Source organism: Leptonychotes weddellii, chromosome 9 (genome assembly GCF_054177405.1).
Source record: "Leptonychotes weddellii isolate Sample4059 chromosome 9, ASM5417740v2, whole genome shotgun sequence".
NCBI classification, from domain to species: domain Eukaryota; kingdom Metazoa; phylum Chordata; class Mammalia; order Carnivora; family Phocidae; genus Leptonychotes; species Leptonychotes weddellii.
In genome coordinates, this window is record NC_138377.1 from 36,287,675 (window position 1) to 36,314,517 (window position 26,843).

The 26,843-nt window shown below is 38.6% G+C and overlaps 1 protein-coding gene across 1 annotated transcript in view; it reads left to right on the forward strand.

The window, feature by feature from the left end:
- Positions 1 to 26,843, forward strand: part of CCDC175 (coiled-coil domain containing 175) — a 57,184-nt gene that overhangs the window by 26,202 nt on the left and 4,139 nt on the right. Inside the window, exons 12-18 of the mRNA XM_081829758.1 lie at positions 1,929 to 2,067; positions 7,514 to 7,593; positions 18,784 to 18,936; positions 21,601 to 21,703; positions 24,530 to 24,625; positions 24,883 to 24,926; positions 26,216 to 26,378. Of these exons, the coding sequence (XP_081685884.1) occupies positions 1,929 to 2,067; positions 7,514 to 7,593; positions 18,784 to 18,936; positions 21,601 to 21,703; positions 24,530 to 24,625; positions 24,883 to 24,926; positions 26,216 to 26,378 (778 nt within the window). The remainder of the gene's footprint in view (positions 1 to 1,928; positions 2,068 to 7,513; positions 7,594 to 18,783; positions 18,937 to 21,600; positions 21,704 to 24,529; positions 24,626 to 24,882; positions 24,927 to 26,215; positions 26,379 to 26,843) is intronic.

Below are 26,843 nucleotides of genomic sequence, written 5' to 3' on the forward strand. Positions count from 1 at the left end.
AGGTTTAAATTATGGTGGTGTTTTGTTTAAAGATTTTATTTATTTTAGAAAGAGAGCACGTGAGCAGGAGGAGGGGCAGAGGGGGAGGGAAAAGGACAAGCAGACTCTGCACAGTATAGAGCCTGGTGTGGGGCTCAGTCCCACAACCCCAAGATCATGACCTGAGCTGAAACCAAGAGTCGGCCACTTAATTGACTGAGCCACCCAGGTGCCCTGTTAAATTACGGTGTTTTTATGTATCTTTTTGTCTTTCTGTATTTATTCCTAAGGACTTAATGGCAGTTTGGGAGGGGACATATTAGGCTGGCACTTCACTGTATTAATTAGGGCACAGACAATCTGTTTTATCAAAGAGATGCCAAAATACAGTGAACAAAAGCAAGACACGTGTAGTTAAGGGTTAGCAACCCTCTCTCCTTTATTGGGAAATTGACCTTGGCTTAACTTTCTGGGTCATTCCCTAGAGCCTGGTAAAATTAGACAACTAAAATTGTATTATCAGGCAACATTGTTTGTATAAAATGACCCATGATTGGTATGCTGCATCTTGATGGGGAGAATAACTGGTGGGAAACTAGAGCATTGGGTTTCCCTGGGCTTGGTGCCTCTTCTAAGTGGGCATGTCCCTTCCGGGGACCTAGAAGGTATACCCAAAAGGTGTTGTTCCTATTTGAGCATGAGACTTTAAAGCCAGGGAGGTTATCCCATCCACCTATGTGGGTGTCTTCCTCTTCCATCTGAGTTATCACTTTGGTGGGGGTCAAAGGACACTAGCCTCTGGTCAGCTGTGTTTGAGGGTACCTCCCTGGGGAAGCATGCCAAGCATTGCCCTCCTGGTACCCGGGGGTTCCTTTGGATTATGTGTGTATGCAACTTGGATAAAAATAAAAAGTAAAAAAAAAATTTTTTACGAATAAAATGGGTCAAGTATGACCTATTCAAATCTTAAGAGTCTGAGTATCTAGTTGAGAAGATCCCCTGATGTGATCATTACAGAAGAGAAATGTTTACTTCTCTTTCCCATTACAGGCCGAAGGGAAGGGGTCCAAGGTTGGCAGGGCAGCTCCGCCATCCTCAGCATGAGGCTAACATTGGTGGATCCAAGTAGCAGCTTACCTTCTCGTTCTTTTCCAGCCAGGCGAGGGAGGGAAGGACCAAGGGGACACATGCTGCTTCCTGTTGAAGGGGGAGGATCCAGAAGTGGCACACATCACTTCAGCTCACAAACTCGTTAGTCACACCCACTTGCAAAGAAAGCTGAGAAATCGCTGTAGCTGGCAGCCATGTGCTGAACTAGAGGCAAGAAGTCCTGATATTGAAGGACAGGAGAAGAGCTCGTAAATGTCAGCTGGCTGTCTCTGCTGTAGTCACCATTATAAACCCATCCTGACTTTCTAAGAGAGGTCCAACTATTATTCCCTTTGAAACTAAATAAAGCCTGAATAATTAAGCGAGCATCTTCATGTTTGGTTTGGGGCAATTTCTGCCCATTTAGTGTAGTAATATATGTAATTATTTCTATCCCCTCCCCATTTCTTACTTACATCCACACTTCTTAGGACTTGTGTGTATTCTGTTTTGCTCCCTGTTTTTTTTTTCCCCGTAAAATATGATCAACTAAGATTTTCTCAAACAGGTGTTTAGGGTAGCATTAATGGGATCTTAGCAGTAGAGCCAGAGAACTGAATAGATCTTTGGAGAGCCCATTGAATCTAATCTCCTTACCTTATAGATTGCCAGAGAGTCAATCAGCCAACAAATACTTTTCAAATACCTAGTGTGTGGCAGATACCTTTCTGTGCATCTCAGGGTAAGAGGACACTAAGGCAGAACTCTCCCTCTTGAAGAACTTACATTCTACTTTGGAGTGTAAATTGTGTACATTCTCCAAAATTGTGCTCACAATTAGCTTTTTTTTTTCTTTAAAGAAAAGATTTGTTGAGGAAACGCAAAGTAATAAAGTAAAGGAAGAGGAGCTAGTCGAGTGTCTTCCACAACTTCAAGTGGCAGAAGAAGAGTACAAAAGCAAAAGTGGAAAATTTGAAGAGCTCAGTAATATTATTACAGGTATGTATGAGGCTCTTAGGAATTGACCTTAAGCCCAGGTAAGGATTTCATGTTGTCTTCTAACACGAGGGGGGTCATCAGTCACAAGCTGATTCTCCAAACTTTTCCTATCACCTTTAATTCCCTCTTCTCTACTTTTTGCCTCATCTACTAATTTCTTCTCCTTTACATCACAGTCTTACTGTTGCTCTTGTTAAATTTTTCCTTTTCTCTTTTAAAGACTTTAAGAATTAGTAGCAACTGTATTATGTGGTTTCTCTCTGTACTTTGTAAAGGTAGAAAACACTCCTTTAACTGCTACCATGTGGAGTGTTTTTTGTTTCTTTTTTTAAAGATTTATTTATTTTAGAGAGAGAGCAAACAATCAGGGAGAGGGGTATAGGGAGAGGTAGAGAATCTTAAGTAGACTCCCCACTGAGCACGGGGATAGAAATCAAAACTGTCTGTGTCAAAAAGATACAATCCTATAGAAACCCAGTATATTGAAATGTAAAACAAATATTTTAAAGTGAATAGTGGTAATTGCCAAGGAAAGTGAATTTTAAGAATATAAGATTATAAGCCCCAAATAACCAAAGTAATATTGAAAAAGAAAACCAAAGCTGGAGGCATCACAATTCTGGACATCAAGCTGTATTACAAAGCTGTAATCATCAAGACAGCATGGTACTGACGCAAAAACAGCCACATAGATCAGTGGAACAGAATAGAGAGCCCAGAAATGGACCCTCAACTCTATGGTCAACTAATCTTTGACAAAGCAGGGAAGAATATCCAATGGAGGGGCGCCTGGGTGGCTCAGTTGGTTAAGCGACTGCCTTTGGCTCAGGTCATGATCCTGGAGTCCCGGGATCGAGTCCCGCATCGGGCTCCCTGCTCAGCAGGGAGTCTGCTTCTCCCTCTGACCCTCCCCCTCTCATGCTCTCTCTCTCTCTCTCATTCTCGCTCTCAAATAAATAAATAAAATCTTTTAAAAAAAAATATCCAATGGAAAAAGACAGTCTCTTCAACAAATGGTGTTGGGAAAATTGGACAGCAACATGCAGAGGAATAAAACTGGACCACTTTCTTACACCATACACAAAAATAAACTCAAAATGGATAAAAGACCTAAATGTGAGATAGGAATCCATCAAAATCCTAGAGGACAGCACAGGCAGCAACCTCTCTGACCTCAGCAGTAGCAACTTCTTGCTAGACATGTCTTCAAAGACAAGGAAGCAAAAGCAAAAATGATTGGGACTTTATCAAGATAAAAAGCTTCACAGGAAAGGAAACAGTCAACAAAACTAAAAGGCAACCTATGGAATGGGAGAAGATATTTGCAAATGTCTTATCTGATAAAGGGCTAGTATCCAAAATCTATAAAGAACTTATCAAACTCAACACCCAAAAAACGAAAAAATCTAGTCAAGAAATGGGCAGAAGATATGAACAGACATTTCTGCAACGAAGACATTCAGATGGCCAATAGACATATGAAAAAGTGGTCAACATCACTCGGCATCAGGGAAATACAAATCAAAACCTCAATGAGATACCACCTCACACCAGTCAGAATGGCTAAAATTAACAAGTCAGGAAACAACAGATGTTGGTGAGGATGCAGAGAAAGGGGAACCCTCCTACACTGTTGGTGAGAATGCAAGCTGGTGCAGCCATTCTGGAAAACAGTATGGAGGTTCTTCAAGACATTAAAAATAGAACTACCCTATAACCAACAATTGCACTACTAAGTATTTATCCAAAGAATAGAAACTTAGTGATCTGAAGGGGCACCTGCACCCCAATGTTTGTAGTAGCAATATCCACAATAACCAAACTACAGAAAGAGCCCAGATGTCCATCAACAGATGAATGGATAAAGAAGATGTGGTATATATATACAATGGAATATTACTCAGCCATCAAAAAGATGAAATCTTGCCATTTTCAATGATGTAGATGGAACTAGAGGCTATTATGCTAAGCAAAATAAGTCAGAGAAGGACAAATACCATATGATTTCACTCATATGTGGAATTTAAGAAATAAAACAGATGAATGTAGGGGAAGGGAAGGGAAAATAAAATAAGAGGAAAATCGAGAGGGAGACAAGCCATAAGAGACTCTTAACTACAGGAAACAAACAGGGTTGCAGGAGGGGAGGTGGATGGCGGATGAGGTAATAGGGTGATGGGCATTAAGGAGGGCACTTGAAGTAATGAGCACTGGCTATTGTCTGCAACTGATGAATCACTAAATTCTACCTCTGAAACTAATAATATAGTATATGTTAATTAAATTTAATTTAAATAAAAATAAAAAATATATAAGGTTATAAGAATAAGTACTTTGGATAATTGGTCTGGTTGCCATTCCTCCATTGATTTTCCAATTATTGCCAGATTTTCATTTAGTTAACTCAGGTAGATTTTTGTTTGTTTGTTTGTTTGTTTGCTACTTCTACAAAGAGTCATGATACACATGCAGTCCATCCCCAATCTTTCCTCCCGTCCCTTCTTGTGCTAGGTGGAGGATGTAAGAAACAGGATGAGTATGAAAATAAGCAATGTATTGCCATATATTGCAAGTTCTGATTCTCTTGAGGCAAAGAAAAGAGAGAACTACTAAAGAAAGTAGAGAAAAGGGGCACCTGGGTGGCTCAGTCGTTAAGCGTCTGCCTTCGGCTCAGGTCATGATCCCAGGGTCCTGGGATCGAGCCCCACATCGGGCTCCCTGCTCTGCAGGAAGCCTGCTTCTCCCTCTCCCACTCCCCCTGCTTGTGTTCCTACTCTCGCTGTCTCTCTCTCTGTCAAATAAATAAATAAAATCTTCTAAAAAAAAAAGAAAGTAGAGAAAAGATGGGAAGGCAAGAGAAAGGTAGTAAAGGGACCATAAGAGCAATGTGTTCCAGAGAGTAGGAAAATATGCTTCACCTGCCAGCAGTGAGACTTACAGAGGATAGAATCGGCTCAGTACATATAAAAAACAATGCAATGACTTTTGGTTAAATATGATGGGTAAAACATGCATCTATCTTTTCTCCCTAATGAAACTTCATAAAAAATATATGTAAAAGATGTTTTTTTAGGGAAAAAAGTTATAAACTCACAAGTACAGAGACTGGCAGAGAAGATATCCACAGATAATAAGCATCAACAAATTTTTAGAAGGTGTAATTGGATAGATTTGTTAACAGGAAGGGAAATATGAATAGCAAGTGCCTGCAAAAAAGCATACCATGAAAGCAAGATGTTCTCTTCACAGGAGAGACAATGCCAGGGCAAGTCTTGGGCATTGGAGGACCCTGATACCTTGAAGCTGAGATGAGTCACGGGGCTGAAGATTGGTTGAAAATCTTTATAACAAGCAATGAGACCTGCAGGTCAGATGCCCTCTTCTGTGCAGCTGAGTGACTATTCCTTCCAACAGATTCTAAACTGCAGGATAGCAAATATGACTGAGGGTAGAAGACAGATGCTGTACAGAGACCCCTTCCACTGCTCAGCTTGATGAAGGCTGCCAGCCAGTTGTGTGTGACTCTTCTGTAATCCCTTCCCCACTCTGAAGAAGGAGGTGGTTGGATTCTTCTCTAAGGAAACCAAACCATCTCAGAGAAAAGCCCTACATAATCTAACATTTGAGGATCCCCCCAACAAAATGCCTTGTCCCTTCCTGATTACTGTGTAGTGAAGCCCACCCAGGAACTGAAATTTTAGTGCCTCATGCTTAAATAGGATTAGACAATCAAAGATCACCAGACACCTCAGGAAAAATTCCAAAATGAAAGGTAGAAACTAAAGCAGACAGAAAAACAGAAGTTGATGGAAACATAGATGACACAAAGAATCTGAGAATACTTTTAAAGATACATTCTCAGAGAATATATATTCTCTCTATATTATATATAATGTGTATTTATAGTTTCTACATATTATACAAAGTATACATTCTATATGTTATGGAGGATATAAGAGTTATATTTGTAGAGGAAAAAGATACTGCATTTATGAAAAAAGAACAAGATGCTTAAAGAAAGAACAGAAAACAAGAAAGAGTTCTTAGAAATGAAAAATATAACAACCAAAATTTTAAAATTCCATAGGAGGATTCTAAGAAAAGTTGAGGAAATCTCTCCAAAAATAGAACAAAAAATAAGGAGGTGAGGAACAGGATAAAAGAGTAAGAAAATTAGAAGACTATTCTGAGATGTTGACTAACAGGAAGGCCAGAAAAAAGAAGATAGAAAAAAATGCAAAGGATAAAGTTATCCAAGAAATAATACAAAAATATTTCTCAGAATTGGAGAATATGATTTTTCTATTTGAAAAGGCCCATCAAATCCCCAGTGCAATTTTTGAAAGAAAAGACACTAAGTACATCACTTTGGAATTTCAGGAGGAAAAAAAATATCCCAAAGGCTTCTAGAGAGAAAAAGCAGATCTTACACAAAATATTAGTAATCAGAATGGTTTTAGACTTCTTAACTGTAATATTATACTAAACGTTAGAAGACATTGCCTTCAAAATTCTGAGAGAAAATACTTTCCAACATTAGCTGCCCATCCAAACTATTAGTCAAGTACAAATATAGAATAGAGCTGCATTCAGATATATAAGACCTCAAAATGTTTCATTTACTCTGTCTCAAGAAGTTAGTACAAAACTTGCTTCAGCAAAGAGGGAATAAATCAAGAAAAAGAGGACGATGTGAAATTCAGGAAACCGGAGTCCAGCATAAGGGGGATGCAAAGGAAAGTCCCAGGTGTTCAGCTGTGCAGGAGGCCTAAAGAAAAACAAACACAGAAAGCAGTGGGGAAGGGAAGGTGAATGGAGCTGATAGATCACCTAAGGTGTTTGACCGCATGAGAAGTAATATTTGGAAGATTTTACAATTCTATTACAGATTTTAATGAATTAATGTGTACATGGAAAACTAAGCAAGTAAAAAAAAGTGAGGCTATTTTTAACTCCTAGAAAAACAAAAAATTATACCAGAGAGGAGGTATAATTATACAACACCATTTGTCTCATCTGTGAATAATATTTACATTGTCATAATCTAAATAGTTAAAATTCATTTTAAAAAACATGAATTTATGGGGAGGTTAGAAGGGGGAAACATAGAGGTAGGTTGTAAGTGTGGGAGGGGGACATGGGAATGGGAGTAAGCATTCTATGTTCTCTTCTATATTAGGAAGAAAGTAGAAAATGTCTTAAAATGACAAATCAAGAAATAGCCATATAAGCATTTATTAAAAAAATGAAAGAAAAAGTCAAAATGAGCTTAAAAATGGTTAATTCAGAGGAGTCAAACATAAGGGTGGGTACTACATTGGAAAGCACCTGACGTCTGTTTTTTGTTATAAGCCTTATAATAGTATATGACTTTTAAAATTAGGCACATGCCTTATTTTCATTTTTTAAAGCTAAACATTGTGGGTATTTATTTTTTCTCTTATAGCACAAAAGCAGGAGCAGAATTTACTAAATGATTACATTTCTCAAATGGCAAAAGACTTTTCGAGATATTTTAGCAACACGGTAAAGAGTCAATGCATTCCTTCTTTCATTTATTAGAATACTGATATATACAAACTGTAATTGTGTGTGTGTGTATGTATGTATGTAAACATAGAGACTCTAGACGCAACTAACATGTAATCATGGGAAAATCATTGGGGGGGGCTCAGTTTTCTTATTTAAGTTAGAGATTGGAAGATGCTTTCTAAGGTTCTTTTCAGATCTGTTATTCTGTAATTTCCTGTGAAGACCAGGATAAGTGCACAGAGGTTGCAGAGGTGGGGAGGGAGTGGTCTATATGAAATGAGAGAAGGTAAAGAGACGTTTACTACCTTTTTAAAATGTATAATCAGTAGTTAATGATAAACATATGTGTGTAGAGTTGGCCAGTTAAAAATAGAAACATTCTATTTTTTGAGATGCACTGATATCAAAAGTAACTTTTAACATGTTGTGGATATAGAGAAAGATGAAGGGGAAGAGTACTAGTAAGTATATTATATATGCAATTGTATTTTCTTAGTAAGATTCTGCTAATGATGATTATACAATGACTAAAGATTATGTGATTTATAACAGTATAATGACTAAGAACCAAATACAGAATTCAGTAGAAAATTCTGAAAAATCCATAAAGTAATATTCTTTTCTCCTCAAGAAATATGAAATTTTCCCTGAAAAAGGCTCAATAAAGTCCACTTCTTTCTCCCCCATTTTTGCCATACAGTTGTTCATATATCAAATATATTCTATTTTATGAAATTGTTTCAACAACTTGTCTTAACTTGCTTCCCAGAGTTTATGAAAAAATTTCCATAAATCAGCTTTGGAGTTTTATTTTTTATTCAGGTATAATTAACATATAGTGTTATATTAATTTCAGGTGTACAATATGATCTTTCAACAATGCTATACAGTACGCAGTGCTCATCACAATAAGTGTACTCTTAATCCTCTTTACTTACTATACCCATCCTGGCACCCACCACCCCTCTGGCAACCACCAGTTTGTTCTCTGTATTTAAGAGTCTGTTTTTTTGTTTGTGTACTTTTTTCTGTTTGTTTTGTTTCTAAATGCCATGTAAGAGTGAAATCAATATGGTATTTGTCTTTCCCTGGCTGACTTATTTCACTAAGCATTATACACTCGAGGTCCATCCATGTTATTGCAAATGGCAAGATCTCATTTGTTTTTTTGACTGAGGAATATTCCATTCTGTATATATATATACCACATCTCCTTTATCCATTCATTTATCCATGGACACTTAGGTTGCTTCCATATCTTGGCTATTGTAAATAATGCTACAATAAACCAAGGGGTCGATATATCCCTTTAAATTAGCTTTTCATATTATTTGGGTAAATACCCAGGTAGTACGATTCCTGGATTGTAGGGTATTTTTATTTTTAATTTTTCAAGGAAACTCCATACTGTTTTCCACAGTGGCTGTACCAATTTGCATTCCCACCAAAAGTGCCCAAGGGTTCCTTTTTCTCCACATTCTCACCAACACTTGTTGTTTCTTGAGTTTTTTGTTTAGCCATTCTGACAGGTGTGAGGTGATATCTCATTGTGATTTTGGTTTGCATTGTCCTGCTGATGGGTGATGTTGAGCATCTTTTCATGTGTCCGTTGGCCATCTGAATGTCTTCTTTGGAGAAATGTCTGTTCATGTCTTTTGCTCATTTTTAAATTGGACTACTTGGTTTTTTAGTGTTGAGTTGTATAAGTTCTTTATATTTTTGGATACTAAAAGTGTATGTCAGATATGTCATTTGCAAATATCTTCTCCCCTTCATCAGGTTGTTTTTTAGTTTTGTTGATTGCTTCCTTTGCTGTGCAGAAGCTTTTTGTTTTGATGTAGTCCCAATAGTTTATTTTTGCTTTTGTTTCCCTTCCCTCAGGAGACATACCTAGAAAAATGTTGCTATGGCTGATGTCAGAGAAATTACTACCTGTGATCTCTTTCAGAATTTTTATGGTATCAGGTTCCCCATTTAGGTCTTTAATCCATTTTGAGTTTATTTCTGTGTATGGTGTAAGAAGGTGGTTTAGCTTCATTCTTTTGCATGTAGATGTACACTTTTCCCATCACTGTTTGTTGAAGAGACTGTCTTTATTGCATATTCTTGCCTCCTTGGTTGAAGATTAATTGACCATATAATTGTGGGCTTATTTCTGGGTTCTCTATTCTGTACCATTGGTTTATATGTCTGTTTTTGTGCCAGTACCATACTGTTTTCATTACTATGGCTTTGTAGAATATCATGAAGTCTGGGATTGTAATACCTCCAGTTTTGTTCTTTTTAAGCTTGCTTTGGCTATTCAGGGTCTTGTGATGTTCCATACAAATTTTAGTATTATTTGTTCTAGTTCTATGAGAAATACTATTAGTATTTTGATAAGGATTGCATTAAATCCGTAGATTGCTTTGGGTGGTATGAATGTTTAAACAATATTTGTTCTCCCAGTCTGTGAGTATGGGTTATCTTTCCATTTGTTTGTGTCATCTTCTATTTCTTTCATCAATGTTTTATAGTCAGAGTACAAGTCTTTCACCTCCTTTGTTAAGCTTACTCCTAGGTATTTTATTATTTTTGGTGCAATTGTAAGTGGGACTGTTTCATTAATTTCTCTTTCTGCTACTTCATTATTGGTGTATAGAAATGCAACAGGTTTCTATATATTGATTTTGTATCCTGCTAACTTAATGAATCCATTTATCAGTTCTAGTGGTTTTCTGGTGGAGTCTTCAGGGTTTTCTATATAGAGTATCATGTCATCTGCAAACAATGAAATTTTTACTTACCAATCTGGATACCTTTTATTTCTTTTTCTTGTCTAATTGCTGTGGCTCAGACTTCCAGTACTATGTTGGGGGGGGGGATCTTGTGAGAGTGGACGTTCTTGTCTTTTTCCTGATCTTAGGGAGAAAGCTATCAGTTTTTCACCATTGAGTATGCTGTTAGCTGTGGGGTTTTCATATAAGACCTTTATTATGTTGAGGTATGGTCACTCTAAACCTACTCTGTTGAGGGTTTTTATCATGAAAAATGTCATACTTTGTCAAATGCTTTTTCTGCATCTATTGAAATGATCATATGGTTTGTCTCCATTCCTTTGTTGACATGATGTATTATGTTGATTGATTTGCAAATATTCAACCATACTTGCATCCAAGGAATATCCCACTTGAATCCGGATGAATAATTTTTTTAATGTACTGTTGGGTCCAGTTTGCTAGTATTTTGTTGAGGATTTTTGCATCTGTGTTCATCAGAGATATTGGCCTGTAATTTCCCTTTTTTGTAGTGTCTTTACATGGTTGTGGTATCAGGGTAATGCTGGCTTCATAGAATGAATTGGGAGGCTTTCCTTCATCTTCTATTTTTTTGGAATAGTTTGAGAAGAATAGGTATGAACTCTTCTTTAAATGTTTGGTAGAATATACCTGCAAAGCCATCTCATCCTGGACTTTTGTTTGTTGGGAGTTTTATGATTGCTGATTCAATTTCATTGCTGGTAATCAGTCTGTTCAAATTTTCTATTTCTTCCTGATTTAGTTTTGGGGGATATGTTTCTAGGAATGTTTCCATTTCTTCTATGTTGTCTAATTTGTTGGCATATAATTTTTCATGATATTATTTTACAATCCTTTTCTGTTTTGTTTTCTGTGGTGTTGGTTGTGATTTCTCCTCTCTCATTTCTGATTTTGTTTGAGTTCTCTCTCTCTCTCTCTTTTATGATAAGTCTGGCTAACGGTTTATCAATTTTGTTTACATTTTCAAAGAACCAGCTCCCGACTTTATCCATCTGTTTTATTGTTTTTTTTTCTTAATTTTTATTTCATTTATTTCTGCTCTAATCTTTATTATTTCCTTCATTCTACTGGCTTTGGGCTTTGTTCTTTTTTTCTAGCTCCTTTAGGTATAAGGTTAGGTTGTTTATTTGAGATTTTTCAATCTTCTTGGGGTAGGCCTGTGTTGCTATAAACTTCCCTCTCAGAACAGCTTTTATTGCACCCCCAAAGATTTTGGACTGTTATGTTTTCATTTTCATTTGTCTCCATGTATTTTTTTATTTCCTCTTTGATTTCTTAGTTGACCCATTCATTGTTTAGTAGCATATTTAAGTTACATATATATGTTCTTTCCAGATTTTTCTTGTGGTTGATTTCTAGTTTCAGAGCATTGTGGTTGGAAAGGATGCATGGTATGATTTGTCTTTTTGAGTTTGCTGAGATTTGTTTTGTGGCCTAATATGTGATCTATTCTGGAGAATGTTCCATGTGTACTTGAAAAGAATATGTATTCCACTGTTTCAGGATGGAATATTCTGAATATATCTGTTAAATCCATTTGGTCCAATATGTCCTTCAAAACCACTGTTTCCTAGTTGATTTTCTGTATGGATGATCTATCCATTGATGTAAGTGGGGTGTTAAAGTCTCCTATTATTATTGTATTACTATGGTTTCTTTTTTGATGTTGTTTGCTATGTATTTGGGTGCTCCCATGTTGGGGGCATAAATATTTACAAATATCTTCATGTTGGATTGTTCCCTTTATGATTATGATTCCCTTTATGATTCTTTTTCTCTTATTACAGTATTTTAAAGTGTATTTTGTCTGATATAAATATTACTATCCTGACTTTATTTTCACTTCCATTTGCATGGTAAATGCTTTTCCATCCCTTCACTTTCAATCTGCATGTGTCTTTAGGACTGAAATGAGTCTCTTGTAGGTAGCATATAGATGGGTCTTGTTTTTTTTAATCCATTCCATTACCATATGTCTTTTGTTTGGAGTGTTTAGTCCATTTACATTCAAAGTAATTACTGATAGGTATATACTTAGTGCCATTTTGTTACTTGTTGTATTGTTGTTTTAGTAGTTCTTCTCTGTTCTTTTTTTCCTCCTGCTTGCTTCTTTCACATTTTGCTGGCTTTTTTAGTGACATACTCAGATTCCTTTCTCTTTATTTTTTGCATATCTATTACTGGTTTTTTATTTGTGGTTTCCATTAGATTTATATAACTTCTTATACATATAGAAGTTTATATTGATGGTCACTTAAGTTTGAACCTATGCTAAAAGCACTGAATTTTTACTCTCTCCCACCCCCAACATTTTAGGGATATGGTATCATATTTCACATTCTTGTACTTTGTGAATCCCTTGACTGATTTTTATAGATATACTTTTATGCTTCCTACTTTCCTAGTACTGCTTATGGTCTTTCCTTTCCACTCAAAGAATCCCCCTTGGGCGCCTGGGTGGCTCAGTTGGTTAAGCAACTGCCTTCGGCTCAGGTCATGATCCTAGAGTCCCGGGATCGAGTTCCGCGTCGGGTTCCCTGCTCAGCAGGGAGTCTGCTTCTCCTTCTGACCCTCCTCCCTCTCATGCTCTCTCTCATTGTCTCTCTCGCAAATAAATAAAATCTTAAAAAAAAAAAAAAAGAACCCCCCTTAACATTTCTTGTAAGGCTGATGTAGTGGTCATGACCTCCTTTAACTTTTGATTGTCTGGGAAACTATCTCTCCTATTCTGAATGATAGCCTTGCTGAATAAAGTATTCTTGGGTGCAGGATTTTTTCCTTTTAGACTTTAAATATATCATGACACTCCCATCTGTCTGTGATGTTTCTGCTGAAAAAAATCATCTGATAGGCTCATGGGGTTTTCCTTGTATGTAACTTTCTTTTCTCTTGCTGCTTTAAGAATCCTCTCTTTATCACTACATTTTGCCATTTTAATTACCACATATCTTGGTGTGGACCTCCGTGGGTTGATTTTGTTGGGGGTTCTCTGTGCATCCTAAATCTGGATGTCTATTTCCTTCCCCAGATTAGGGATGTTTTCAGCTATTCTGTCTTCAAATAAATTTTCTGCCCCCTTTTCTCTCCCTTCTCCTGGGATCCCTATAATGTGAAAGTTATAACACTTGATGATATTGTTGAGTTCCCTTAATTTATTTTCATTTTTATTAGTCTTTTTTCCTCTCTCCTGCTCAGCTTGTTTTCTATTACTTTATCCTCCAGGTCACTGATACATTCTTCTGCTTTCTCTAGTTTACTGTTTATTCCCTCTAGTGTATTTTTTATTCCAGTTATTGAGTCCTTCATCTCTAATTGATTCTCTTTTATGTTTTCTATCTCTTTGTTGAGAGTCTCACTGAGGTCCTCCACTCTTTTCTCAAGTCCAGTGAGTATCTTTATGACCATTACTTTATATTATCATACCTATTACTTATTTCCATTTCATTTGTCTCTCTTGCTGTGATTTTATCCTATTCTTTCGTTTGGGACATATTCTTCTGTCTCCTCATTTTCACTAACTCTCTGTGTCTGTTCCCATGTGTCAGGAATATCAACTGTGTCTCCTGCTCTTGAAAGTGGTGGCCTTATGAAGAAGACGTCCTGTAATGCCCTGCAGTGCAGTGTTCCCTGTTCACCAGAAATTGGTGCCTCAAGCGGTCTTCTATGTGTGTTGCATGCACCCTACTTCTGTGGTGGAACCATGTTTGCCTTCAGTCCAGCTGTCTGCAATGGTTCTCTCTGACTATTGTGGGCAGGACTTTGTCCCTGTGCTGTTAGTGAACCAGTCTGGGGTCACCTTGGGCTTGAGCTGAGTCAGACTAGGCATTTGCCAGAGCTGTGGTAGCACTGAACTGTAAGGTGCTTTGCAGTGTTGTCCTCTTGAGAAGCTTTCATTGGTGGGTGGGGCCTGCAGTCAGACCAGATGTCTGCCCCCAGCCCACTGCTGGGGTCTAAATCAGACAAATGTGTATGGTTATCTTCCCCTCTCCCTGGGACAGGAGTCACTTTGGAATGGTGCTGGCCTCAGTCAGGGATGCTTGCACATTGCCAGGCTTGGGGCACTGCTTTGGATGCACTCCTGCTAAGGGTGGGTCTACAAGAGAATACGGGTGAGGGCATGTTGTTAGAAAATTGTGTGCTGGTCTGCTGCAGGAGGGGACCTGTGGCCTGGAGAACTGCCAAGGGCAGGTCTGTAGAAGAATGCAGAGGTGGGGCATGAGGTGCCAGCAAGGTCACTGCTGGTCTGCTGTGGGAGGGACCTGGAGCCACGTTAGAAAACTGCCTTACCAGATTGGGGGGGGGGGGATGTGAGGAACAGCATAAGGGCAGGGCATGCTGTTAGCAAGCTAGGCAGGAGTGTTCAGGCTGCACTGGTTCCTGAAGGTGTCTATGTATCTAGTATGGGGGTCTGGGAAGGGAAATGGTGCCTGCCAATCCCTTTGTTCTTGGAGAAGTCTCCCAAAGATCCCTGCCCCTCCAGTACATGCTCTGAGATTGGTAAATAAATCTCCTTCCTGTGTACCCCAGGCATTTTTCAAACTGCCACTTCCATGCTGCATCTCAGTGGAGCTGTTTGTTGTGATTTATCTTTAAGGGTGGGAACTCAAGTTTTCTATTGCTCTCCACCCATCCCACTGATTTTTAAAGTTCTAGGTGTTAAGCCCCACTAACTGTAAGAACTCACAAAGTTAAGCCCATCTGGTTTTTAAAGCCAATGTTGTGGGGATTCATCTTCCCAATGCGGGCCCCCCCATGTCTGGGGTGCCTGGTGAGGGGTCTTTTCCTTTCCCCTCTCTATGCCTATAGTCCCTCCCTCCTATGGATCAGTTTGGCTCCTGACCATGTCTCTGCCCTTGCTATCCTTTTCAATGTGGCCTCTTCTCTACATTTAGCTGTGGAGAGTGTGTTCTGCCAGTTTTCAGGTTGTTTACTGGGTTATTTGCCCTGATATGGGTGCTATCTATGTGTATCTGTGGGACAAAGTGTGCTTAGGATTCTCCTATTCTGCCATCTCTCATTGTGGTTTTGATTTGCATTTCCCTGATGATGAGTGATGTTGAGGATTTTTTCATGTGTGTGTTGGTCATCTGTATGTCTTCTTTGGAAAAATATCTTTTCCTGTCCTCTGTGCATTTTTTAACTGGATTGTTTGGGTTTTTTGGTGTTGAGTTGTATAAGTTCTTTATATATTTTTTTATATTAACACTTTATCAGATATATCATTTGCAAATATCTTCTCCCATTCAGTAGGTTGCCTTTTGTTTTGTTAATGGTTTCCATCACTGTGCAAAACTTTTTATTTTGATGTAGTCCCAGTAGTTTATTGTTGCTTTTGTTTCCCTTGCTCAAGGAGATATATCTAGGAAAATATTTTTATGGCTGATGTCAAAGAAATTACTGCCTATGTTTTCATTAAGAATTTTATGGTTTCCAGTCTCACATTTAGGACTTTAATCCATTTTGAGTTTATTTCTGTGTATAAGGTAGTAAAATAGTCCAGTTTCATTCTTTTGCATGTAGGTGTGCAGTTTTCCCAGCACCATTTATTTTTATTTTTTAAGGGGGGAGGAGGGTTAGAAGAAGAGGGAGAGAGAGAATCTCAAGCAGACTCCATGCCCAGCATGGAGCCCAACTTGGGGCTCAATCCCACAGCCCTGAGATCATGACCTGAGCTCTGAAATCAAGAGTCAATGCTTAACTGACAGAGCCACCCAGGTGCCCCTAAAAGCACTAAGTTTTTACTAACCCCGCTCACATTTTATGTATATGATGTCATACTTTACATTTAAAGAAAAATTGTGTATCCTTGGGCTGATTTTTATAGATATAATTGATTTTACTCCTTTTGTGCGTTACCTCCATACTGGTTTTATAAGTGATTAATATACTTTTACTATACGTTTGAATTTACTTGTGAAATTTTTTTCCTTTCATAGTTTTCTTACTCCTGATTATGCCATTTTTTCCCACTTAAAGAAATCCCTTTAACATTTCTTATAAGGCAGGTTTAGTGGTCATGAATTCTTTTAACTTTGGGAAACTCTCTCTCTCCTTCAATTCTGAGTAACAGCTTTGCTGAGTAGAGTATTTTTGGTTGCAGGTTCTTTTTTCTTTCAGCACTTTGACTATGTTATGCCACTCTCTTCTGGCCTGTAAAGTTTCTACTGAAAAATCAGCTGATAGGTTTATGGGATTTCCCTTGTATATACTGTTTTCTTTTACTCCTTTTAAAATTCTCTCTTTATCACTATGTTATGCCATTTTAATTACTATGTGTGGACCTCCTGGCATTAATTTTGTTGGGTGCTCTCTCTGCCTCCTGGATCTGGATGTCTCTTTCCTTTCTCAGATTAGGGAAGTTTTCAGCTATTATTTTTTTCAAATAAATTTTCTGCCTCCTTCTCTCTCTCTTCTGGAATCCTTACAATGCATATGTTATTATGCTTGATGACATCACTGAGTGCCCTTAACCTCTTCTCATTTTCTATTATATTTTTTGTTTGCTTTTCAGCTTGGTTGCTTTCCAATACATCCAATACATCCAGATCACTGATCTGTTCTTCTGCCTCCTCTAATCTGCTCTTGATTTCCTCTAGTGGGCTTTTCATTGCAGTTATTGAGTTCTTCATCTCTGGTTCTGTTTTATATTTTGTATCTCCTTATTGAAGGTCTGAGATCCTCCACTCATTTCTCAAGTCTGGTGAGTAACCTTATGACCATTAATTTGAGTTGTTTTTCAGGGATATTGCTTATCTCTGTTTCATTTGGCTCTTTTGCTGTGGTTTTATCCCTGTTTTTTTCATTTGGCACTTATTCCTCTGCCTCCTCATTTTGTCTAACTCTGTTGTTGTTGTTTTTCTATGTATTATAAAAGTCAGCTACATCTCCTGATCTTGAAAGTAAGTAGTGGCCTTATGAAGAAAAGGTCCTGTGGTACCCAATGGTGCAGTGCTCCCTGTTCACCAGAGCTGGGCACTTCAATGGCATCTAACCTTTGTGGGTTGTGTTCGCCCCACTGTTGTGGCTGAACCACGTTTCCCTATAGTCAAGTCCATTGCAATGGCCCTCTTTGCCTGTTTTATGTGCACCAGGCAGGGTTTGGTCTCTGTGCTGTTAAAGGGACAGACTGGGGCTGCTGAGGGCTTGTAGTTAGGTGATGTCAGCATTCAAACCAGATGCCCCCTCGCAGCCCATCTGCTGGGGCTGTCATTGCACAGAGCCGTAGGTCACTCTCCTTTCCTTGTCCCCTGAGAGGCTTCATTGGTGGGCGGGGCTTGCACTCAGATCAGATGCCTGCCCCCAGTCAGTCTGCTGGGGCTGCCAGCTCACTGATCAGCAGGGCACTCTCACTGTGCTGCCAGCCATAAGGTTCAGCTGCTGGGACTGTGGGTACACTGGCATGTTTTGTGGATATCTTCCTGTCTCCCCAGGGCAGGAGTCACTTTGGAGGGATGTCTTCGGAGTTATGGCAGGTTGGATTGGGCCTGTCTGCAGGGGAATACAGGGGCAGGGCTCTAGTCAACAAGATAGGTGGAGAGCATTCATGCTGCTTCCTGCAAGTGTCTGGCGAACAAGGTTGGGGGTAAGCAGGGAGGAAGAGAAATGGCACCCACCACCACTTTTGTTCTATAATGGTCTCCTAAAGATCCCTGACCCTCCAACATATGTTCTGAGATTAGTAAATAAATCTTCCTGTATACCCCAGGTGCTTTCAAACAGCTGCTTCTATGCTGTGTCTCAGCAGGATTGTTTGTTATGGTGGCTCCTGAAGGGTGGAGACCCGGTTTCCTACTGTCCTCTAGCACTCCAGCTCTCCCAGAGTTAAGCCTACTGATTTTTAAAGTACCAGAGTTAAGCCCTGTTGATTGTAAAGACTCATGAATTTAAGCCCCACTGGTTTTCAAAGTTAAATGTTATGGAGACTTGTCTTTCCAGTGTGGGTCCCTCATGCCTGGGGTGCCTGGCATGAGGTCTGATCTTCTGGCTTCTTGTGGTATCTCTCCTGTTGTGGTTGGTTTTGCTGGGGTTTGGGTTCCCAACCATGTCTCTGCCACTCCTACCCTTTTCAGTGTGGCCCCCTCTCTATGAAAGTTGGTTCTGCTAGTCTTTGAGTCACTTTCAAAGATAGTTGCACAGATATGGCTGTTAGTTCAGTGTGTCCATGGCTTGAGATGAGCTCAGGATCCTCTTACTACACCATCTTCCCAGAATCGAATCAACTCTGGAGTTTTAAATATCAAGTTTTTCTAAGGGAAGATATACATAGCCTCTGCTGATGATTCAGGAATTAATTATAACCCCTCTCTGAATGTGGTTCAGGCAATCTAATACACTGGTGCCCTGTTTATTTAACTCTGAGATAATTGTGGGTTTTATGTTTGAGCAGGAAAAAGTGAAGCAAGAACTCAAATACTTACGAGATCAAGAAAGCCGTAAGATTAAAAATCATTTTGAAACTCTAAAGAACTTAGAAAATGAAATCTATGTGCATGACTTAAAAGTAGATGTTTTGCTCCTGGAAAATGAAAAATTAAGAAAAGTAAGTTCAAGGGCACTTCACTTTGCATGATAGTTTTGGTTAATTGCCTAGACCTATAATAGTTACAAGAGAAAAGGAGATTATATCTCTTAAAACTTTTGAAATAAAGACTATATATGAAACAGTGCACAAATCATAAGTGAAACACGTAATGAATACACATGGGCAACCACCACCCAGATCAAGAAACAAAGCATTAACAGTATCCAGATATCTTCTATGTCCTTTCCTGTCACTAACCTCCTCACAAGGTAAAGTAACAGTATATTGGCTTCTAAGACCAAAGACTAGTTTTGTCTGTTTCTGAACATTATATGTATGGAATGATACAATATGCACTCTTGCTTAATATTTTGTTTGCAAGGTACATCTTTATTATACTGAATGCAGTTATGGTTTGTTTGACCTTAGTGCCATATATAGTATTCAAGTGTATAACTATACTACAATTTATATACTCTCTTGCTGGGGGTTTAGAGAATTTCTAGCTGGGGCTATTACAAATATAGTTGCTATGAACATTCTAGTACATGTGTTTTCAGGAACATATGTACATATTTCTGTTGGGTATACCCCTCAAGTGGAATCGCAGAGCCATAGGGATGTGGACCATCCACTCTCATGCACAGTGCCATCTCCCAAAGAAGTTGCAGAAATCACCACTCCCAGCTGGGTATGTGAGAACACCACTGGTTCCACATTCTCACCAAACTTTGGTTATTTTTTTTTTTCCACTTAACCATTCTGGAGAGTGTGTAGTGGTATCCTTTGTGGTTTTAGTTTGCATTTTCCTGCTGATCGATGAAGCATCTATTTATATGTTGGTGGCCATTTTGTATACCTCTTTGTGAAGTACCTGTTCAAGTGTTTTGCCCATTTAAAAACTAGGTTGTCTGTCAGTTTTGTATTGATTGTATCATTTTTTTCAGTAAACCACAATGACCTCAAGGTGAGGATCTATATCCATGTATCCCAAGTGTTTTGCACAATGGCTCACATGGAAAAGGGATTCAGTCCCACGTTATGCTCACAATAACCCATTAATGTGGATAATATATTATGTCCCTTTTATAGATGAGGAAACCGAGACTCTACATTTTTAATAATTTTTAATAGCTAGAAAAATAAAAACAGTCCAATGGCAGTAAGACTCTAAGTAAGGGAAAAATCTTTTACCTGTCTGGGTACTCTTTTTCATCAGGTAAATGGCAGCAGTTATCCACCAGTATTATGTGCTTTTGGCAGAGTTAATATGGCATAAGAGGTACTAATGTACTTTGAAAAGGTAAATGTGCTCCAGAGCCCAGGTACCAGCATCACTAACCTGCACATGTGCAATACATCTTCATTCTTCTAGTCCTTGAAACAGTCTTATAAGGCATTTCTTTTGCCCATGGAAATATTCCACAAGATTGTCTTCCTATCAAGATGACATAGATTATTTATTAAAATACTTGGAATTTTTTTTTGCTACTTTGGTAATGGATAAGCAAATGGATGACTGTGTGAAAAATTACTTCTAAAAGTTCTGTTTTCTAATTTATTGTCCATCTACTAGGTCCTGAATGATGCTATGCTGTTATCTTATTCACTCCCTACTCTGTTCTGCTGGTTACATTGCTTCTCTCAGCAGACATTTTAAGCAACCCACTGAGTCCTTGGGGAAGGCTCAGTGAATAGAGAGATCAATAAGACACCACCCCAAGTTCTTAGGAAGCTCATCACCTAGCTGAGGAAATGAGAAAATAAATGGATAAATTAGAATTCAATATGTTTACACATTTGAGAGTTATGGGAAACCAGCCGAACTAGGCAAGTCTTACAAACTGTGGTCCACATTCAAAGAGGGGCAGGAATGACGACTTTGACTTGGCCTACAGGGGTTTTTACTCTGGTTTACTACAAAACCAGTCAAGAAGCCATGCAGGCTGACACAAGATCAAGGCCCCATGAGTAGACCCTATAACCTGCTTATAAACAGTTCTGTGTCTCCTGTGGTACTAGATGTGATTTCTAAGATTTTTTTTTGTATCAGTGATTTGTAGTATTTGACTATTTCCCTCTTGAAACTGAGCCAGTGCCATGTTTATATCCAAAGCCCATGCTTTCAGAGTTCCCAGAGACTTTAGAGTTTAGCATTGCCTGAGCATTGGGTGGTCAGAAAAGAAAGCGACGACTTTAATACTTACCAAACCATTACTACCACCATCACCCAGCCCAGTGACACATCTGAATGGAGTGAGCAATTCTGGGGGGTCTCCAGACTTGAGAAATCCTCTCTCTGAAGTCTTACACGATCTCCTCCAGTCTGGAAGCACGGCTGCCTTGGTACATTTCCTGCACACACATTTTGCATACAGAACACTTTTTTGTTTGTGGGCACAATGCATTTAGGCAGAATACCTTTTAATTTCTTTTTGTGGCAAATTATATTCAGAATGCCATGTTTATTTGGATGCTTAAATGTTTACTGGGAAGCTGGATCCTTTATCTCCCTCACCAGAATGTAGGCTTGACAAGGGCTCTGGTCACCACTATAACCCTTGTTCTGAGAACAGTCAGTGGCATGGAGAAGAATCAATAGATGTGTGCCAAATGACTGCATGGATAATTAATTTACAGTAACTAAACTGCTTAAAGCAATCACATGTCTTTCATTTCCAGTATATTGCATACATGAAGAACAAGATAGAGCAATACAGAAAAGGAGGAAAAGACCTCAAGTCCATGTCAAGTGACCTGTCTTGTCAACTGACGGCTCATCAGAGTAAGTAATGTGTTAGGGGTGATCTGAACATATAAAAAATAATTTTTTTGTTTATTTAAATACATTTTACTGACTTGCATACAATAAAATGAACCCATCTAAAGTTCAACGAGTTTTGATAAATGTACATACCACTGTAACCACTGTCACTTCAAGCAAGATAGAGAACATTTTATCCCTGAAAAATTCTCTTATGTCCCTTGGTAGTTGGTTTCCCACTCTACCTCCAGTGCCTGGAAACCATTGATCTGCTTTCTTTCTAAGATTTTATTTTTTTATTTTAGAGAGATTGAGAGTGAGAGAGAGCACAAGAGCAGGGGGAGGAGCAGAGAGGGAAGGAGAGGAAGGGGGAAAGAATCTCAAGCAGACTCCATGCTGAGAATGGAGCCTGATGTAGGGGCTCAATCTCACACCCTGACATCATGACCTGAGCCAAAACCAAGAGTCGAAGCTTAACCAGCTGAGCTACCCAGGTGCCCCTGATCTGCTTTCTGTCACTAAGGATTAGATACAAATGGAATGATGGAATACTCACACTTTTGTACCCGGATTCTTGCACTCAGGAAACTTTTTTTTAGATCCATTCATGTTGTTGTATGTGCCATTGCTTTGCTGCTTTTTATAGCTGTATAGTAGTATCCCATTATGTAGCTATACTGTATTTTGTTTATCCATTCACCATTTGAAGGACATTTGGATTGTTTCCAGTTTTTGGTTACTATATGCTTACATGTATTTTTGTGAATATTTGTTTTCATTTCTCTTGGGTAAATACTGAGGAGTGGAATTGCTGGGGTGTATGGTTAGTGTATGTTTAACTTTATAAGAAACAGCCAAAACAGTTTGCCAGAGTAGGCGTGCAAATTCCTCATCCTACTAGCAATGGGATACTCCACATCCTCACCAACATTTAAAATTGTCAAAATACTTAAAATTGTTAACATTTAACCCATTTTATAATGGTATTTCATTGTGATTTTTATTTGCATTTCTCTGATAACTGATGCTGCTGAGTATTTTTTCATGTGCTTTTTGGCTGCTTGTATCTCATCCTTTGTGAAGTGTCTTGAACCAATTATCTATTGCAGCATAACAAATATTACAGATCATTTCCTTTGCTCCTAAACTGGTCATTTGGTCGGAGCCTGGTGGATACCACTCATGTCTGCTCCACATGATATCAGCTGGGGCAACTTGGTGGCTGGGGGTAAGTAACTCAGCAGCTGAGGACTGGAGTCATCTGAAGACACATCCACTCACTCAGTGTGACTGGTGTTGCTGTTGGCTCACAGCCAGAGTCTCCATGTAGTTGCTTGGCCTGCTGTGTGCCAAAAGCTAACATCCCAGGTCCAAGGGGAGGCGACATGGATGCCACCGCTAATGGGAGGGCTGTCGGCATCACGTTGTGGGAAGAGCATGTGGGATGGAGTATATCGTGGGGCCATCTCTGGAAAATACAGTCTGCCACATTTCTGTCCGAATCTTTGGCTCATTACTTTGTGTTGTTTGTGTTGTTGAGTTAAAATCTTCGCGTATTCTGGAAATGAGTCCTTTTTCAGTATGAGGCTTGACTTCTCATTTTCTTAATATTGTCTTGAAAAGAGCAAAAGTTTTTCCTGTGGAAAAGTCACTTTATTGATTTCATCTTTTAAGGGTAGTACTTTTTGTGTCCTAAGACGTTTTTGCCTAAGCCAAGTTCTCAAAGATTTTCTGTTTTCTTTATAAGTTTTTAGTTTTAGCTTTTGTGTCTAGTTCTCCAATTCATTTCAAGCTCACGTTTTTGTACGGTGTGAAGAGTTGAATTTCATGTTTTCTCTTATGTATATCCAGTTGTTCTAGCATCATTTTTGAAAAGCCTATCTTTTTAGCATTGTACTACCCGAACTTTTTCAAAAATCAATTTTATAAGTCTGTTCCTTATTCTGACTTTATACAAATACCACACTGTCCTGATTACTGTAGTTTCACGTTCAGCCTGGAAATCAGGTAGCGTAAGTTCTCCACGATTGTGCTTCTCCCTTAGAATGATTTTGGCTATTATAGGTCCCTTGATTTTCATATAAGTTTTAAAGTCAGCTTATTAATCTATAATTGCATACCTGCTGGGATCTTAATTGGGTTTGTGTTGAATCTGTAAATCAATTTGAGGAGAATTGACATCTTAACAAAATTAAGTCTTCCAATCCAAGAACACAGTATACTTCTCCATTTATTTAGAACTTATTTTTCTTAGCAAGATTTTGCAGCTTTTAGGTGCTGTATTAGGGGTCCTCAAGACCATCCTTAGGCTCACTGATCAGCTAGGATTTACCAGGCTCAAGTTGTTATGCTTAGTGTCCATTACACTGAAGGATACGGAGTAAAATCAGCAAAGGGAAAAGGTTCATGGGGCAAGTGTGGAGGAAACCAGATGCAAACCCAGTGTAGTTGCACAGATGCACTTAATTTCCCTAGGAATGATGCGTGACCACACCTGCAGAGTGGTGCCAAGCAGGGGCACCCGGGCTTGGGCATCCGAGGTACTTATTGGAGGCTGTTGGTCATGAAGATGTGCAGTGCCTGTGGGGTTTCTCTTTTATGCTGTTAGGATGGTAAATTGCACCAATTCATTTTTGAATGTTAAACCAATCTGCTGAGATAAAACCTGCTTGTTCAAAAGCTATTATTGTTTTTATATATTGCTGGATTCAATTTGCTAATCTTTGTACAGATTTTTGTGTCTGTCTGCAAACCTGCCTTGTTCTGCTTGCACTTGGGTCTGGAAATTGCCCCCTGCAGAAAGCCGAGTGATCATAAGGTTTGCCTCATTTGTCACCCTTCCTTCAGGTATCCCATTCTGTGCTGCCTGTTCTCCAGTACCTGCAAACTGGATATTAAAACAGATGTATTTGGGGTGCCTGCTTGGCTCAGTCGGAAGAGCATGTGACTCTTGATCTCAGGGATGTGAGTTCAAGCCCCATATTGGGCATGAAGCCTACTAAAAAAAAAAAATAATAAAAAAATATTTAATATATTTCCTCCTTGTTTACAGTGGAAGGGCAAGTCTGATCCAGTTATTCTGTCATTTTGAAGTAGAAAGTTTTAGATAAACACAACTTTTGAAAAACAAATAGCATTACTTTCGTAAAAATTTTCACATTATTTCTGTAACCTTTGCATTTTAAAAATCTTTATTTTAGCACAGTATTTGGATTTGTGGGCTGAATTTCAGACTACAGTTAAGGTGAGCTTTTTTTATTTTGCCTCCATAAATATAATATTCCTAAAAATATTCACCTACCTAATAAGCGTGTGTGTGTGTACACGTGTGCCTGCATTAAGGTAGGAGGTCAGGATTGAGGGGGAGTGACAGTGTTAGTACAACCATCATATCTTAACACGTGTGCTTTGTATTATTAAAAAACCAAAGTTCAACTGAGTAAATTTTAAATATCTTATTGGCTTTATTCAATGATTCATGAATCAGGCAGCATCCAAGCTAGCAGATTAAAAGATGTTCTGAAGAGCTATACAAAACAGAGGACTTTTATAGGCAGAAGGGAGCAGGAACCCGGAAGTTATACTAAGTACAAAAAGCAGGTTGGTTATTGCAAGATTACGTTCCTTTAGGGGATGGCAGGGATTATTAGGCAGATGACCTAACTAGTGCTGATTAGGTGATTCCTGACTGACTGGTGTAAAATTCCATTTCTAAGAGCGCCAAAACTAATTAAATCAATTCTGTTTGGTGATGTGAGGCTTAGCCTCAGTGACTCCATTTGCAACTGCTGTCTTATTTTTAGCGGTGTCAAATGTCACTATGAAATCTTAACCCTTTGGGAGACTGTCTTCCTACTCTACCAATTTGCTTAAAGAGAATGACATCTCACCCCCACCTGCAAACACAAACTGAACACATACTATTTTAGGACAAAGTTGTCAGATCTGAAGTCCATCTGTCCTCCATGTTTTACCAGCCCTGCTCCTTCTCCACCGCTCCGTACTATAAAGTCTGACAGGCTGGAGTTTAAATCCTGGCTTTGCCACTTGGAGTATTTAAAGTTTACATATGATCCTGGCTCTCAGCCTTTAACCTTTTTCAGATGAAGCTACTGAGGTTCAGAGTTTAAGTAACTTTGCCCAAGACCAAACAGTTAATGAACTTATGGGGATTTAAACCTCAGATCCAGCTTGGTTCCAAAGTTTTTTCTCTTCAGCTGTAAGCCATGCTGAATATGCTGTGCAGTTCCATGCGGCTCTGAAGGTGAGCTGGCTTCTTATGCCCTCAACGCCACCGCCACCATCCTACCCAATTCAAAGTTAGAGTTCAGTGAGCATTCCATTAAATTCTCATTTGCTAATCCATTTTTCTGAGATCTTCTACAGAACTTTGTGAAATGTGCTGTGGACATTTATTTTGCATGAATAATATCAATTTTGCATAAATATTTCTGTCTTGGATATGATTCACTCAGAATGTTTTTATTTATCTGGAATTTATATTCACACACCCCAAAATATTATTTTTTAAAGGAACTGGTAAACAGTGGTGATGAGATTTTGCAAGAAATAAAAAACCTGATAGAGAAGCTAAAGGAAAGAGATGAAAACATTGAGCGTATCAGCATTTGGCTACAAGGGAATCTTGAAGAGCTGCATTTTCTTATGGAACAGGAATCAGAAATAGACCTCCATAGTAAGTAACATCTCAAAAGTTTTGAGTTACAAAGAACTTCTTGTTATTTTACTGTAACCAGTAATATCAAACAGGCATTTAAAAACTAACCAAATAACATAATTATCCCTAATAATCCATCCCCAATTTATGTCACATTCACCTAAATATTGCTTCTCATTTGTGGGGTCAAACGTGGTAATGCAACAGTGTTGGACAAATCTCCCTTCCACCTACATGAGTTTTCTAAATAACCGAATCTTAATTTTTCTGATTTTTTGAAGCTTATTTTAAACATTTTCCAAAGAAGTCTTTTTAAATCCTTTTATACACTTCCTTATCTTCGTAAACAGAAGATATGTCATGTGAGACATGGGGGTCACAGAACTCTGTCCAGATTCTGGCTGTGGTGGGAAGAGGAGGTCAATTCTTGCACAGGTACAACCCAGAGAAGCCAGGGGTGGAATCCCTGGGGAAGGCGGGCTG